This window comes from Anolis carolinensis, chromosome 4 (assembly GCF_035594765.1).
Source record: "Anolis carolinensis isolate JA03-04 chromosome 4, rAnoCar3.1.pri, whole genome shotgun sequence".
NCBI classification, from domain to species: domain Eukaryota; kingdom Metazoa; phylum Chordata; class Lepidosauria; order Squamata; family Dactyloidae; genus Anolis; species Anolis carolinensis.
In genome coordinates this window covers 149380281-149397532 of record NC_085844.1, presented here as the reverse complement: position 1 = coordinate 149397532, position 17252 = coordinate 149380281, and the positions used below count along the sequence as shown (strand labels likewise).

The window sequence follows — 17252 nt, the reverse complement described above, 5'->3', positions numbered from 1 at the left end:
GGGCTGGCAAAATTAACAAGTTTCACTTACCTAACAAATTAGACCCCCAAACATGGGGGTTTGGTGATATGGGAACATTTCTTGCATTTCTTCCTGTTACTGTGTCACTGCCTTGTTCGAGTCACCGGCATCTCTGGCACAAAATTAGGAAATAAAGTAAGACAATGTAAAAAGTATAAAAAATTACAGAAACCAATACAAAAAATTTTGAGCCAAATCATTGCGTAGTTATGGGTATAAAGCCCCTGCTTCCAAAAAAGAAAGAAAGAAAGAAAGAAAGAAAGAAAGAAAGAAAGAAAGAAAGAAAGAAAGAAAGAAAGAAAGAAAGAAAGAAAGAAAGAAAGAGGAAAGGAGGTTTCGATTCCAGGGGCAGGATTCAAAATGCAAGAAAGGAGAAAACTAGGGTAAAGATTACAGTAAATAGAGAAAGAAAAATCTGCAGCCAGCAAAATAGGAGAAGGAAAGCAAGAACACAGGACTGAGAAAAGAAAAAGAGAGGATTGAGAACTGACTGCAATGAAAGTTTTTTCCCCATTGAATTTTCCTGCTCTCGAGATGCAAGGTCAATTCTTCCTTCTGGCCTTGTTGGAAGAATTTTGTTTCTCTCCCACATGAATCCCACAAATAAACTCAAGCTATCTTCACTTGACTTACAAGCAGCTCCTCTTGCTACAGGGAGAAGGAGAGAAACCACCAGAGCCATATTGTGCAGGCAAACATCGGAAAGAGTAAACTGGCAACAACATGAGGGGAGAATTGTGAACCATCCATGACAAACTTTGTAGTGAGGCTTGATCAGATCTCAGGGACATTCCCAAGAAATCTATGAAACTTGTATCTGTTGTTCAGAAACTAGAGATACAATTCTTGCCATTAAAAAACCGAAATATTGAGAATGACAATATTTTCTCATGTCTCTGCTAATTCTAACACACACAACACCCTTGTTATAGAAGCTTTGTGACTACTAGTTTCTATCTGAACATAATTCAGCTTTGTGTCCTGGGTCAAGGCTAAACAAAAGACCATACCTTCCCAGATGACCCTAAAAATTGAGAAAAATTCCAACACCTTTGTAGACATTTGGGTTAGAACAATAAAATGGTCCTTCTTGTTGGCTAATCCTGGTTTCTGGAACAGGGAGGCAGCTCATGCTATCTCCCTCCTTACTATTTTTCCATCAGCAGGTAAAGATAGGTTTACCTTCTGCCGTGCCTCTAGAATAGACTGTATTATAAGAAAAGGGTTTTTTCTTATTATGTCATACTACCAGACTTTTATCTTTTGTTTTTATATGATCATGTTGTAAGAATTTTATTTCTAAAGATAGTTTAATGATATTGTAAATGCATTAAAATCTACGTATATAAAATCAACTTCATTTTATTTTGTAAGCGGCTAGAGGAATTACAAGATACTGGGCCAGATGGACGAGTCATATTAGTCAGTTATGTCTATATTTCATTGTCAATGTCCAAGATGGGAACCTCAGTTCTCTTCCTTTTCCTTCTCCTTGGAATGTTGCACCAACATACATTTATTTTGCCTTTTCTTTTTCCTACTCTTTTCCAAAAGTTACACTTCTCTGATAATTCTCCTAATAGAATATTGAGAGATAATGAAGATGACAATTTGTCATTCATTTATGCAGCACCGTACGTGGTGCTTCACAAGTACAATAATAAAAAACAATAGGTCCTACCAAAACTGTACAATCATATATTCCTTCCCCATGTGTGTATGTGTGCATATATGTGCATATATATGCACATACACACATGAGGAAGGAAGAAATCAGTTATAACAGTGAATATAGAATGCAGTTGTAAAACAAATCATTCAGATAAAATGCAAAACTTAAATATAAGACAAATCAATTAATGCAGTCAAAATATACAAGATTATAAAACAATTCAAAACTATAAAAATTCTAAAAGTATTGGAAAATAAGGAAGTTTTTAATTGAGATTCAAAGATAACCAGGGCAGGAGCAGTATGCAAATGTTCAGAGAGGCGATTTATACAAGCTTATATACTGTATGTCTCTTTTTTTATTATGACATATTTTTAATCAGGCTTTTATGCCTCTAATGAACACAACTAAATACAAATTAATTACTTAGCTATGTTGGAGCATGAGAATCTATTGTGGATAAGCATGTAGTTTTTCATTAAGTTTCTTTTCAAAAGTAATGCTGATGGGGGAAAACTGTTGCCAGTTTTAGAATTAACTAGTCAAATCTTTCTAGACACAGATCTAACATTTTAGGCACCAAAATGTGTGTTGGCTAGTGTGTTAATAATAAGGAATGACTTAAAGAATTTGGTGTGTTTAGCTTGGGGAGGAGAAGGCTAGCCCATTTTTAAAATTTTGTCAGCTTGTTTAATACGTTTTTAGTTCAATTAAATAATTTTTAGTGTTTTGGATTGTTCTACCCTGTTTGCATCTTGAACATCACCCTGAGATCTCATGATATAGGGTAGGATATAAACATTATAAACAATATAAATATTCACTTAGGGGATTGAGCCTGTTTAAGTTGGAGAAGAGAAAACTAAAGACAATTTACACAGGCAGAAAATATGGGGCTGCTCTGAAACATTGTTGCTTTGAATCAGCCTCTGATTCTGCCACAGTGTTTACACATCTCTGCTTCTGGACTGCGGCAGCAGTGAAAGTGGAGTTCTGACAGTTCAGTCGGGCCACACCCAGTTAAACCATGCTGGACAGTCACTCTTACCTTTGCCATTTCTCATCATTACAGCTCCAGAGAGCTTCTGGCCATTGCTGACGCTTTTGCTAATGTCATCAAATATGTTGTGTGATTTGGACAGGGGAGAGAGACAGGAGTGGGTAAAGCCTAATGAAGCATCAATCTGATTTTTGCCCCACATTATGGATCAGATGTTTCAGTGCATCATGTGGATGCCCAAAAGCAACCTCTGGTCAAATTATGATGTCTGGCCCGTAAAGATGGGCCCTCAGAGGTGACATGATAGCCATCTTTGAATATCTGAAGAGATGTTGTGTAGAAGATGGAATAAGTGTGATGGCATGCCCGAACCTTTGGGAAAAACTATAGTGTTGGGGACTATCTATATACCTTCTGTTAAGATCAAGACCCTTAACATACAGAGTCACTTTAGGCAAGGTGAGAAGATAACCAGAATTAGTTTACTGAAAACAAGATGAATAAAGGGTTAACTCCACCCGGGACTATTATAAGATAGCTTAGGACAGTACATTACAAAAGGAGATTTTGCTGGTTGCATTCATCTCTCTGGAGTCCCTGAAAGTCTTCTTCCTCTGATGCAAAGTGATGGTTTACAAGCTGGTGCTCATAAACTGTCTCAATCTTCTTCCTTGTGAAGCTTAAGCTGGTCAAAAGCTTCTGTTGTCTCTGGGACTGGTGGTATATGAATACTGGCTGAATGCAGGTGCCACGGATGCCTATTTTGGATTGAAAGAGGAGGAGTAGCAAAAGAGCTCTGTACAGGCAAATGGAATAGACCAACTGAGGTTGGCCTCTAGGATTTTTTAATGCTCCACTCAAAAAATAATACAAAGGGAGGTATCTACACTATTGGGAAAACCTATACACATGGGGAACTAAAGCAAAAGAGAGGAAAAGGCAGAACCAAGACTTCACAATAAACTTTTTTCAGGCTGGAAACCACAACATCCCAAGCTTGTTTTCTGCTGCTTCAGAGTCTAGAAAACAAACCAATGAATTATAGTGATAAGAAATAAGATTCCAGCTAAATGTTAGGGAAAATTTCTTCACTGCAAAAGCTGTTCAACAGTAGAATAGACAGGTTCAGGGACAGTGCACTAGTATCCATCAACAAAGATCCTTAAATAGAGGTTGGATAGGTTGCAGGAATGCTTTAGTTTTGCATTTCTATATGGCAGGGGATAGACTAGATAGCCCTTTCCGGTGTGATGATGCTATGAGTCTAAATAAGTAAACAGTGAACAAAACAGTAAAGATAAAGATTTCTGTATTGCAGTTTTTATTTGTATATAATTATGGTTTACAGCCATCATTGTTATGTTTCCTCCTAAATGTAGAACAATAGCTGTGATTTTGCAGCCTATCAATCATTTAAAATCATTCAGGTAATGACGTTTTGGCTTTCCCTTGTACTGTCTTTATTTTATGCCCCTGTCAATGATTCTTTGGAATACTCTACCTTTTGCTGTTTTTGGTACAGTAAATGCACTCAGTAATATCAATTATGGCATGGTCAAAGGATAATTTATTGTCAAATAGAAAAAATAGGTCAACACTAGTGTCACTTGATGATCAACCCCCCCAAGTTTAATAAAACATCTCACCAGCATGCATCCTGCACAGCGGTTGATATTTTATTACAACTGCAGTACCTGGGCTATAGCAGTAGTGTAATTACTGAGCTGTCAGAGTGATAAGTGGGATTAATGGCAGCCTGATGCACTTTAGTCTTCAGAGTGCTCTGAGAATTGGAAGATGGTGTTGTTATAAGAGTCTGTCTATACTGGCATATTCACGGCACTTCCACCCCAACCCCCCTGCCCAGTGCCACAAATTCAAGTTTGCATTGCCCTGCCTCATTAACATTTGACATTTTCAACAGCTGTTATTTGTGAGCCAGCTCAATAATAAAAAGAGAAATATGTTATTTGGTAAAAGATGCATAATCTACACACGTGCTACCCTGCCAAAATGGCTTCCTGGTCAATTCTTCACTTAAAATATTTATGTTACATGCTTACATTTAAAAGATTATAGCTCTTGATTTAAGATTTGCTCATCACTGTTTCCTAAGCTATTGCAATTAAAATAGTTATTGTTTAGTCAATTCCTGTAGTGTCAGAAGGTGTCAAAATTATTTTGTCATATATGGCATCTTATTGGGAATTACTGATTTTGATTTAATGTTAAATGTCGCACTAAGATGTTGAGGGGCCTGGCTTCTCTATGTTGGTGATGACTTTTCTAAAGCTATCCCTAAAACCCCTCTTTGTCCAAGAAAGATGATTGCATACACCACTTATGGTGTGTATCTTATTGTTTGATTTCTTATTCCATTGCTTATTAGAGTTGTGCACAGAAACCATTTAGTCCATTCTTTCGTTATTTTTGTTCCTTCAGAAGCACGTAACAGGAAAGCTCCTCCTCCTAGGAAAATCAGCTCAAGACGAAAGCAAGAGGGAGCCGATCCCGGCTCCTTGCCTGCTTTTCGGGATCACAGTTTAATCTTTTTTATTAATCCCCCAGCAAACAAAAAGAAAATCCTAATTCCCTGAAAACTACTACTAGTTACCTCTCCTCTTCCAGGATGTCATTGCTCTTCCTTAGCTGGAAGCCTCCTTAAAATGCCTTGGAATAGTGTGTGGCTGATGGCGTGCACATGTGCCTACCTGCAGTTGAGAGCCTCCTCTAAAATAAGAAACAGCTTTAAAAACTTGCTTTCCTCCTTTATATGTCTTGGAATGGAAAGAGTGCTTGGCTGCTGGTGTGCGCACATCTCATCTAGAGTAAGAAACAGCTTTAAGAACTTGCTTGACTCTTTTAGATTCTTTGGAAAGAGAGTACGTGTGGTGTTCAGGCCCGGCGCCTCTCCTCTGGAGTAGAACAGTTTAAATGTCTAAAATGATTGGCAGGGGAGCCTAGTAAGCCTACCCCATAACGGGCCATTACAAAATGGATATTTTAGCACCCCAGAGCAGAAACAGATATCTGCTCTCCCACAAAATGTATCAGGCCCGCCACCGAAAGCCAGGACACCAAACAGGTCAAGGTTTACCTTGAATGCACAACCCTATTGCTTATTACTTTAAAAATACACTGCTTGTAAGAAATTATAGAATTTATTAAAAGTGTGCTCCATGAAAGTGAGATAATGCTAATATATATTTAGTATTTCTTATCTGAAATGCGTAAGACTAGAAGGGTTTTAGATTTAGATTCCACCAGATTTTGAAATAGTAAGTTTAAACAACAAAATAATTTAAGTTTCATATACACATTTACACAACGCAAAGGTAATTTTATATGCAATATTGTTAATAATGTTTTACATAGAGCAAATTTTGTTCACATTGATTGAACCATCAGAAAACAAAAGAGTAATTATCTCAGCCACTCACACGGACAGTTTTGAATTTTGGAATTCTGAATGCTCTACCTGTATTAATGAAATAAAGTAAATGCACAGACTAAGAAATCCAAAATGCAGATACCAAAACCCCACTTGAATGAATTTCACTAGATTTCGCACTTTATTCTACTCTCTCCTGGAAGAAACTTGAACCCCGATCTCACTCCAATTTTCATTGAGAACTTTGAGCACTTTTGTCCTTCCACGTCTCCAAGGTAAAGGTAAAGGTTTCCCCTGACGTTAAGTCCAGTCATGTCTGACTCTGGGGGTTGGTGCTCATCTCCATTTCTAAGCTGAAGAGCTGGCATTGTCCGTAGACACCTCCAAGGTCATGTGGCTGGCATGACTGCATGGAGCGCCGTTACCTTCCCGCTGGAGCGGCACCTATTGATCTACTCACATTGGCATGTTTTCGAACTGCTAGGTTGGCAGGAGCTGGAGCTAACAGTGGCCGCTCCCGCCGCTCCCGGGGTTTGAACCTGGGATCTTTCGGTCTCCAGCTCAGTGCTTTAACACGCCTCCAAATGGCACTATAATACACATCTTTGCACTTTTGCCTAGACCGCCCTCCCTTTTTATTCCATTTTTCCTAAATGGTGGTCCTTCTGTGTTATTATCCTATGTTTTAAATTGGCTTTTACTGTTATTATAATGTATTATTTGTTTTTAATGTGTTTTATCTGGTTGAAGTTGCTGTTTTTACATGTATTTTACTTTGCTTATCTGTTTTTGGGCTTGGCCCTGTGTAAGCTGCCCCAAGTCCTTTTGGGGAGATGGAGGCGGGACAGAAAAATAAAGTAGTAGTAGTAGTAGTAGTAGTTATTTTTATTGTTATACATTAGACCTGGTAAGCTAGGGCAATCTTTATTTCTCCCATTTTGTGGATTGAGGGTTGCGAATACCCTAATTCTCAATGGCTTCTTTCAGACTTTAGTGCTCCCTACTTAGTGTTGTTGGAAATCTGATTGAATTGCTTCATCCTTACTTTCCTTCTGTCACCATGTTAAGACACTTTTATGCCATCAAGCTTTTGGAAACTGACAAGGGTGGGATTTTAATGCTGTGTAGCTCTGTTTTAAAGGTTTTTATGTAGTCTTTTAATAAATGTTAATATTTAATATGTCAGGACTTCAATTTTTAACATGTCTTTGGTGAAAAAATTTAAAAGTGACAAAAGCATCATTTCTTATGGTAGGCAAATTTATGGCACTGTCATTTCTTGATATGTTTTGCCAATCTGTTTGGCTATACTCTTTTTCCTAGGGGAAAAAAAAAATCTGTCAACCATACTCAATTATGCCTCTTTCATAGCTTTGCCCCTGTCCGCAAGGAAAAGGATTCCTGATGGCTATTGCTAGCCTTCAGCATTCCTATTCAAATTTACATGATTTCCATGTATTTGTCTCAAATTAGTCCAACTAAACTTGTTAACCTACTATGATCTCATTTGGGCATTTGTCTGTCCCTAGAGCTGACAGACAACAGCTCACCCCATCTTGCGGATTCGAACTGGCAACCATCAGTTCAGCAACCCAAACTTCAGGTCAGCAGTCCAGCTGGTACAAGGCTTTAACCCATTGCGCCACTGCAGCTCTTTAATAGATGGGAGTGAAGAGACCGGGACAGGTTATGAACCCATGCTCCCTTCATACAATTATAGTTTGGTGGCAAATATATATACTTTCTAAATTCGCTCTTTTTGCACCAGCTTTTAAAACTGTTGCCAACCATCTGTTCTTCCCATTGGATGTAGGAAACTTAGTGGATATATTATCTTATCTTAGGAGTAGCCTTGTGGATTGCAAGTTGCTCTGGCGATCTGTCCCATTTGATGGATAGGGAGATTTTTGATCACTAAATGTACCACAATGGCTTCAGAGATATGTAGGCGATTTTGCCAGATTTTTGGTTTTCTCTTCCCTAGTTTTTTTAAGAAATTCCTTTTTAAAGGAGGAAATAAGCTAGAGGTTAACTTCAATATTTTCCTGTTTTGAAAAATTATATTTCTTACGAGCTTAAAACAATTGAGGGGGGCATAGCAATATTGTCCTCTCACCATAGAGGCTGTGGGAAGCATTCTGAGTTTTAAAGCATTAAAATAGTTTCAAAATTTTCAAAACAGGGAGGAAGGAGGTGACCCTGAATTGCTATGGGAGGTGGCTGGCAGTTTCCCAATCCTGTTTTACATTTAATAGGATATGAACATGTTTGACAGAGATCTGAAAAGCTGATGAAGAATACAACTATAGAAAAGCCTAGGATGAAATGCTTCATTCAGTATTTGACTGTTGTTAAATTTAGCAAGAACTACAAAGCAAATTTAGGAAGGTGGTGGCAGTAAGCAGGGAGGGATGACTACAGCGTGATTGCTGTTGGTTCAGTGAATACTGCCAGTGTTTTCTGCCAGCTAATTCAAAAGTTCTGGAGAGGAAGAATATGCCCTTACATAATCCAAGTCAAGCACACCTGCCTTTGAGGAGTTGTCTTCTATGGGTGGCTTGGTTTTGGCTTTTGTCGGCTGAATGATCTAGTAGTGGCTGCCTTGGTTTACCTGTCTGTGTCATGGGAATAAAGGCGCTTCTCTCAGGAGCATTTTTGAATTGCTGCCCAAATGGTAAAGGATTATTAATTTTTAGATTGATTAGCTTCTGTCAGGTACATGGAAAAATCGTATGTTCTTGGCAGCATTTTGTGCTGTAAGTCGCTTTAACTCATTTACTTCTTTCCCCAGGTGCTTAAAGTGTGCAGATGCCCCCTGTCAGAAGAGCTGCCCAACTAATCTAGACATCAAGTCATTTATCACAAGCATTGCAAACAAGGTAAGAAAAAAAGAGGAGGAAAAGGCAAAGGAATCGAGGTTGGCTCCCCAGGTAAATTAAAGGCAAAAGCTACAATTGTTGTATTTCTTTTTCTATGATTGAATTAAAGCATTTATCTTTCTGTGTAGCTTAATGAAATAATATTTGGAGCAGCTATTATAAAATTTAGCAGACTTTTCCTAATTATATAATTATTCTTGCTACTTTCCTGTGGAGATATTGGGCAATAAGTACATAGCCAATATGTACATTAAGTCTGTCTTTTCATTCTTTGCATGACTGTTGGCATAGGACAGACTTTTTGAAATGATATTATTTATTAAGAAATTAAGGTTTTTCTGGAGTAGATTCACTATAGAACTCAGTTAGGCCACTATAACTGCAGGCTATTTTCTCCATTTTATAATTTCTTGTCCACAGAGAATTATACTAATGTAAAAAAGCTAAATGGTTTGTAGAGCTTATGCCAGAACTGCCTACTGTTGGAAGAGAACTGAGATTTCTACCTCTAATTTCATTTTTAGTTTACTTTTAAAAAAAGCTTGACATGGCAACTGTTATACAAAGAGAGTGTCATTTTTCTTCCAAAAGATTCCTTGAATTAAAAGCCTGTGTTGCTCTTGTTTAGTGGCAAAACCTAGTTATAAGAGAAGTAATAAGTAGTGTATACTTCTGACAATAAGATGGAGAAAAACTAGCAAAAAGAGCACAGGAAACCACTCAGTTTGGTTCTTCCTGCACATATGTAAGTAGGGATAAGTGAGAATTTTATTTTAGTTCATTTCAATAAAGACATTTCCAAAAAATTGCAAACTTTCCCTATATACTATTAAGTGAGAAAACTCCCCTAGGTAACATACCTTGGCATTGCAAAAAAATGCAGCAAATGATTAGCTACTAATTTGATTATTACATTTTTAATGACAACCGGATGGAGAGAAGTAGTTTCGGGTTTTTCTGTGAAAGGCATCCAAATCACTTGCTTGATACTTGGATTGATTGTTCCATCACAATCCACCCAAAGTGCATTTTTTTTTCTTCTGATTCTGTTGTGAGATGTGGCAGCTAAAAAGCCAATGCAATTCTAGGCATTATCAAAAGATACATAGTGTCAAGGGGAATAACACTGTTAGGATCTTGTGCTCATTCTATGAGCGAAGAAAACTAGCTCTAAGTATCTAAATCAGTGGTTCTAAATCTGTCGGTCCCCAGGTGCTTTGGCCTACATTCAACTCCCAGAAATCCTAGCCAGTTTACCAGCTGTTTGGATTTCTGGGCGTTGAGGGCCAAATCATCTGGGGACCCACAAGTTGAGAACCACTGTTCTAAATAGTCTGGAAGTACCTGATTGAAGAGCACAGACAAATAGGAAAGGTTTCGTTCCAAAATCAGGAAGAGTTTTTATCTTGTAGTTCAGTAGCACAAACACAAAGTTCATTCTCTCATTGTCTTACTCTCAGCAAATCTTCCAACATAGGTCTCTTACTCTAACATCAATCAACGACTAGCAACAATGTTGACTGTCCTGCTTTTATACAAGACTCAGCCAATCAAATATTGTATTTCATCATTGCTGGTGCTTTGGTAGTACCTCATGGTTTCATGAGAAACTTAAACTTGCCTTGTGATTTTGACTCTTCTATTAGCCACCTGGATATGCTATTATACTTGGCTTCTTGCCAAATACTACCACTGTATTCTACTTTGATCAGACCTTGTTTGGAGTACTGTGTCCGGTTCTTGGCATTATAATCCAGGAAAGGTATTGACATACCAGAACATATTTAAAGAACTGCAACCAAAATGATTAAAGGTCTGGAAGCCAATTCCTATGAGGAGCAACTTAGGGACCTTAATCAGTTTAGCCTGGAGAAGAGAAGATGAAGTGGTGATATATTAGCCATATTTAAATATTTGAAAGAATATCATATTGAAGGTGGATCAAAATTGCTTTCTGCTGCTCCAGAGATTAGGACATGGATTAATGGATTCAAACTGCACGAAAAGCAGTTTCACCTGGAGTGTGGTGGAGTTTCAGACTTTGAAAGCCTCAAAACAGAACCTCGATAGCCATCTGTCAGGAAATGCTTTGATTGTGAATTCTTGGCAGGGGGTTGAACTGGGTGGCCCTTGTGGTCTCTTCCAACTCTATGATTCTAATAATATGGAATAAAAAGGAATATTAAGAAGCATATTGCTTCTGAGATGTGCCTGGAGAAGCAGTTTATTAGTGATGATGGTAAGCAGCTATTGATAGTCCAACTTATCCAAATATTATACTGCAAGGTCCAGCCTCAGATCGTGGAGCCTCCGGTGGCCTAGGGGATAAAAGCCTTGTGACTTGAAGGTTGGGTTGCTGACCTGAAGGCTGCCAGGTTCGAATCCCACGGATGAGCTCCCTCTTATCAGCTCCAGCTCCATGTGGGGACATGAGAGAAGCCTCCCACAAGGATGGTAAAACATCAAAACATCCGGGCGTCCCATGGGCAACGTCCTTGCAGACGGCCAATTCTCTCACTCCAGAAGCAACTCCGGTTGCTCCTGACATGAAAAAAAAAAAGCCTCAGATCTCCCATATAACATTTCGTTTATGCCTTAAATTTCAAACATTAAAGTATGATACAGGATTCTTCCATTTAATGATTTGGTGAAAATCTGTTAAATATTCTGAAAACTATGAGGTTTCATAGCTCTAATTTTAATCAATGGGAAGTAATGTGCAGGCATGTTATCCATCTTATGTCTGAATGGAAGATTACTACTAGTCTAAATACGTTACATCAGGCGGAGACTGAGGGGAATGAAAGGGACACATTGGTAGACACCTTTGTGTGAAATATTGCAATCTTGTATATGTTTGGGAGGTAGAAAGGAGAGAGAATAGGCAAGATAAATGAAGGAACAGGTTGGACCTGATTTCTTTTTCTCCTTTCTGGGAGACCTGTATGAGAGACGTTCTGCTATAACTATAGTATGTTTAGATCTTAGACAAGCTGAACATGAACCAAGGAACTTTAACAGTTCTCAAATTAAATGATACATGAGGAGATCTTTACCATTGCCCAAGGCCTGGGCAAGTATAATTCCAAGTCAATCATCTTCTAATATGTTAACCTCCCTGGTGGTTAATGCATTCATAGGGCAATTTAAGTGTGTTCTTGGGAAAGGACAGGGTGCAGAGTGTTTGGGTAGAGGAGCCAATACGTAAGTTCTCGTTCCACATTAGTGAGCTTCTTACCCATTTCTGGTCACATTTTCTTGTGAAATAGGAGGCAGCATGACTCTCAAGTATTTGTCTAAGCAACTTTCCTTGTAATAAACTGTTTTGATGTTGAAGTATAGCAAATGTATTCTTTTGTCAGGTGTTTAAGGGCTTTATTGTATATAGCATGTTTTGCTGGGGAAACGGCAGCCATAAAAGGTCAGGGACTCTTGTTCCCTAAAGCCTGAGGCATTTCAGATATTTGCAGGTCTTGCACAACATATCTCTGCATGGCACTGCCCATAGACTTCAGCTTGGCAAAGAAGAAGGTGTGGATGTTGGGCGGGGGTGGGGGCAGGGGGTGCCTTTCGGGGCTGAGAGAATAATTGAATTGCCAGGCTCAATGAGCCTGAGACTCTGTGAGAAAAAGGATGTCACTGAGTTTGCCAGTATTGTAGCTGTTACTGTAATTCTGTAAAGTCTAAGCCAAAAACTTCCTTTTCATTCCTTTTCATACAATTGGATTACACACAGCCCTGCTTCCCAATGCGTGCAGACTATTCTGCTGTGGCTTTCTAGTCAGTATTCACAGCAATGTTCATACAGGCTATTGCTATTTTATGTCTCAATAGGCAAGATAGAACTTCAGAGTCCCCATACTGTGAATTGCTGTTGGGGCGGGGGGAGAAAGGCAGACAACAAGCACGCATTTTGTCACTACACCAACTGTTTGCTTCTGAAGATCAGACATGTAAAGAAATGATTTTGCTGAGAAGCTTGAAGGTATCATAATTTATTCATGCCTTCACCGGAGACAGGATCTGTTAAAAAGCAAATGTTTGCTCAGTGGTAGGAGAGGGAGAAACAAAGTGAGAGGATGGAGGCAATTCTCTTTTTGAATTCTTATTTGTTTCAGTGGGACTTAACCTTAATGTGCTATAACCCTGTGTCTTTTTACCCAAGGGTACAAAGCTCCATGTGCTCAGTACGGTGTTTAAACATATAGATATATCCCTGGTGTATGATTTAATCAAGTGGCAGGACACAAATGATGCATTTCTGAAGGAAGAGGGGTAAACTTTTGCAATCCTGAATTAGTAGTGATCCATAGTTGGTCATCACTAGTTTATACAGACTTTTCATTTTCAACTGCCAGCTCATCTTGGTGTCCTCCATGGGAAGGAGGACAGAAGTCTTGTGTTGAGTGCTGTGCGTGGGAGCAGAGCAGGTGGACTCATTCGGTATAAGGCTTGACTGCCCATACATATGGTCACATCATTCTCCAACCTGGTATTATGGTAGGGGGTTGGTCTAGGTGGACCTTGTGGTCTCTTCCAATTCTGTGGTTCTGTGCTTGAGTTCTACAGAGCCAATGGTGTACATCTGTTGGAAACAGGAGACCTACAACAAGGGATGATCAGCTTGTTGGCCGGTCTGGTGGAAAAGGGGGGCTAACAGACACTTGTCCCATGTCTGTGACAAGTAGTGAAGAATATAAAACTTTGGTGTATACCTTGGCACCTTTCTTGTGTATGGTGGAGCTCTTAACTGCCGATGAGGATCCGAGCATCTGAGGATGGGAAAGGAACCCTGCCTTAAGAGAGACTTGGGGATTCATTCTCACTTATAGGATGCTAGGACTTGGGTGGGGGTGCCCTGGAATTTCTTTCCAGTAGATGGTTTGCAAGTGATCAACCTAGTTATTTGGATTACTCCTGGGACTCAGGTTTTTTACTCATGGGAAAAGTGAGGATGCAGCCAAGGGGTGACATCTGGTCACAGCTGAACATAGATCAGGTTGCTCCCTCCCCACTGAGTTGCATCCAGGCTTACTAGTGCCTACATAGATTTTAGATGAATACAATGGTCCTTATTTAAACCAACTCTCTGGATCTGATATCATGCCTCAGTAGTTGGTAATCAATAGTTTTACTTTGATGAGATTTTAGGAATTGACTGCAAGAGCTTTTAATTGTGTGCTGTATGGCAAATATATATCTTTTGCATTTTTAATGGAATTGTTTGAAGGTTTTAATTCTATGGATGATTTAATTGTGTTTTAACAATCACTTTTTTGTTTGCATTTACTTATTTATTTTTCTTTGCATGTATCTGCATTTGCTTTAATTTTTGTAACCTGGTGTCTTAGTTGCAGACAAAAGGCAGAATATAAATAAAATATTCTCCATATAAGTATATTGGAGAAGAAAAGGGAAGAGCAACTACATTCAAGCCCAGAAACTGGAATCTTTTCAATTACCAGTGAAAAGAAGTCTAATCCATTAATTCAAGCTGGTTGATTTTTTTTTAAAAAAAAAACCATACTGGTTTATACATTATATGTGGTGTGGAGTAGGAGGATATTGATCCTGTCATATCATAATATTTTCAGCATTCATAGGAAACATGATAATTGGTACAACTATGGTGCTCTATGCAGTCATGCCGGCCACATGACCTTGGAGGTGTCTACGGACAATGCCGGCTCTTCGGCTTAGAAATGGAAATGAGCACCAACCCCGAGAGTCAGACACGACTAGACTCAATGTCAGGGGAAAACCTTTACCTTTACTATGGTTAGTTATGTGGATCATTCCATTTCTTTTCTTCTCCATATTTTATAAAGCCTGTCCTTACATGCACTTCCGTTGGAAAACCAATGGGACTTAAATCCAAAACTTGAAATGGTGGTAATACACATCACCACCATTCTCCCCAATAAATCTCAAATCTTTGCATAATATGTAGCAAAAACAATGTAACAATTAACTCCAATGTATGCTTACTCAAAACATAGACTCATTGTTTTTAACAATGCATACTTTTAATTAGTGGTCCCCTACATTTAACAAACACCTTCTATATCAAGTCTTACTTTTACAAATTAGGTGCTTTTGTGCTTCAACATTATCACTGGTTTGTCCCCCTCTTCTCCCTTTTTGTTTGATATCTAGCAGAAAGAAAGCTGATAGTAAACTCAAAAGATCTCACTATTTTCTGATATTCAAATAAGTTTAAATATCTGTTTACTTTTCTAGCAGATTTACTATTTTACCTGCTCTCCACAAAAAATTGTGTCTTACTTTTCTTTTTCTACTTGGCTCTGTAGTAATTGCCTTATTTATCTGTTTCTCATCATTCTTTTCTCTGTCTCAGTTTTGCCAGCTCTTTTAAACAACCTTCTCCCCTTGACTCCTTCTTACTCCTTCCTCTGGTATTTATTACTTCTTCTTCCTTTTTTTTTTAACTCTCTCCTCTTTTCTCTGTTTTGTATGTAATTCTTTCATTTAAGATTTAAAATGTAATGAAACACAAATGTTAGACACGAGAGGACCTGTTCTCAAAATGACAGCTCAAATTGTGCATGCAAATTGGAGACTGTGTGTGGAAGTCTGTACTCATTTGCACAAGCCATGCGCACTCATGCATGCCATTTAAAACTGCTACATTTAATTTTAATAAGTGGGGCTTCAAGAAACTGTCTTTAATTTTAGATACAGGATAGATGTCACCTACATGCCACTGAAAATGGTTGCCAAAAACCACCTGTCAAAGTTCAAAAGCAAATGATACAGGGATTCATTAATACCAGGGACTGATTGTTATTTTTTTAAAACAGAAACTAAAGCTGTTATGCAGTGAGTTATAATTACATAGAAATCTGCATTTTAATTAACCTCTCTAGAAGGATTTCTGGGGCACTGCGTTTTTGAAAGTAGACTTTTATTCAGTATTCCACCCCCTCCCCTGCTCATCTTGATCTTTTTCCAGGTCGCTGAGTACAAAAGCATTCAGAAGAAATGTTGTTCATGTATTTGAGACGCTGACTTTTCTAAGATGTCTATCAGTACTTAATGTACTGGGATGGCTGACAGCTGGTTTCAGTTGCTATAGTGTAATTATGTAGAGTAGACTGTCTCAATGACACTGCTTTGATGAAAGAATATCTTGCATTCTAGATGACAGAGTCTGAAATGACAATATAAGAGAACCAACTTATGGTTCTTTTCCGTTAGCTGCATGAGATAGAATTGTTTTGATGACGCCAATGCAATGATGTGAAGTAAAGATCAATGGCGAAATATCAGACATATTGATACCCTGTCATTTTTTCCATTCAATCTGCTCTTCCTCTTTCACTGTAGATGTTCCTGAAATCTAAGGTACTATCAAACAGGAAATCATACTGTACATTGAAGTTGAATAGTTTTCATCTTATACCTAATTCATGTGTGGGATAAGTGTCAAACCAGACCGAATCAAACTGGGCCAAATGAAGCTCGTCATGTCATGTTATGTGGTCCTCCAGATGTTGGACTACAACTCCTGTATTTCTCATCATTAGGCATTATGACTAGAGTTGATGGGGGTTATGATACAGTAACATCTGGAAGGCTGCAGTTTGTTCTGTTCAGTCAGGATAGTGGGCTTTGAATTTAGATACAAGGCTTGTCGATATGATGTCTGTCTCTAAGTGCTGTGCTGGGTTGCAATTCCTATTATCCCCAGTCACATGGCAGATAATCAAAAGTGATGTGGGTTGTCGTTCAGTAACATCTGGGGACTCAAACTGGATAAAAACTAAAGAGTTCTGATCACTATGTAAAAAAATTATAGTTGGTCCTCTGTATCCAGGGGTCATCTGTCCATGGATTCAATAGCCCTTTGAAGGCATCCATAAGGCTGATGTTACCTACATGTATACCATTTATTAATGCCCAGACCAAGGGTCATTTGCATTCACACAGATAAAACAATATCTAAAAGGTAATTATATGTAAAAAAAACAATGTAAAAAAAACAACAACCCCAAACAGTATAAAAGGACAATAAAATAAAACACAAAAGTACTACATAAAACAATTGGCATAAATATCTTGATAAGGCTGATGTGGCCCTCAATGACAATAAGTTTGGCACCCCTGATGTATGGGATGATGGTTGTGGCTCAAGTAATATTTTCCATGGAGTTCAACAAGGCGTTCAGAGTAGTCATATATAAGACTGCATTGCTAAATTGAAGTGTTATGCTTCGCTAGGTGAAACGATAATTGAAAACAATTGGAATTTATTTATTTATTTATTCA

At 38.3% G+C, this 17252-nt stretch overlaps 1 protein-coding gene across 5 annotated transcripts in view; it reads left to right on the top strand.

The window, feature by feature from the left end:
* The window catches only part of dpyd (dihydropyrimidine dehydrogenase), a 668284-nt gene that overhangs the window by 168136 nt on the left and 482896 nt on the right, over positions 1–17252 (top strand). For all 5 annotated transcript variants that reach the window (XM_062977979.1, XM_008109224.3, XM_003220086.4 and 2 more), the window contains exon 4: positions 8876–8963. In XM_062977979.1, coding sequence (XP_062834049.1) covers positions 8876–8963 — 88 coding nt within the window. The remainder of the gene's footprint in view (positions 1–8875; positions 8964–17252) is intronic.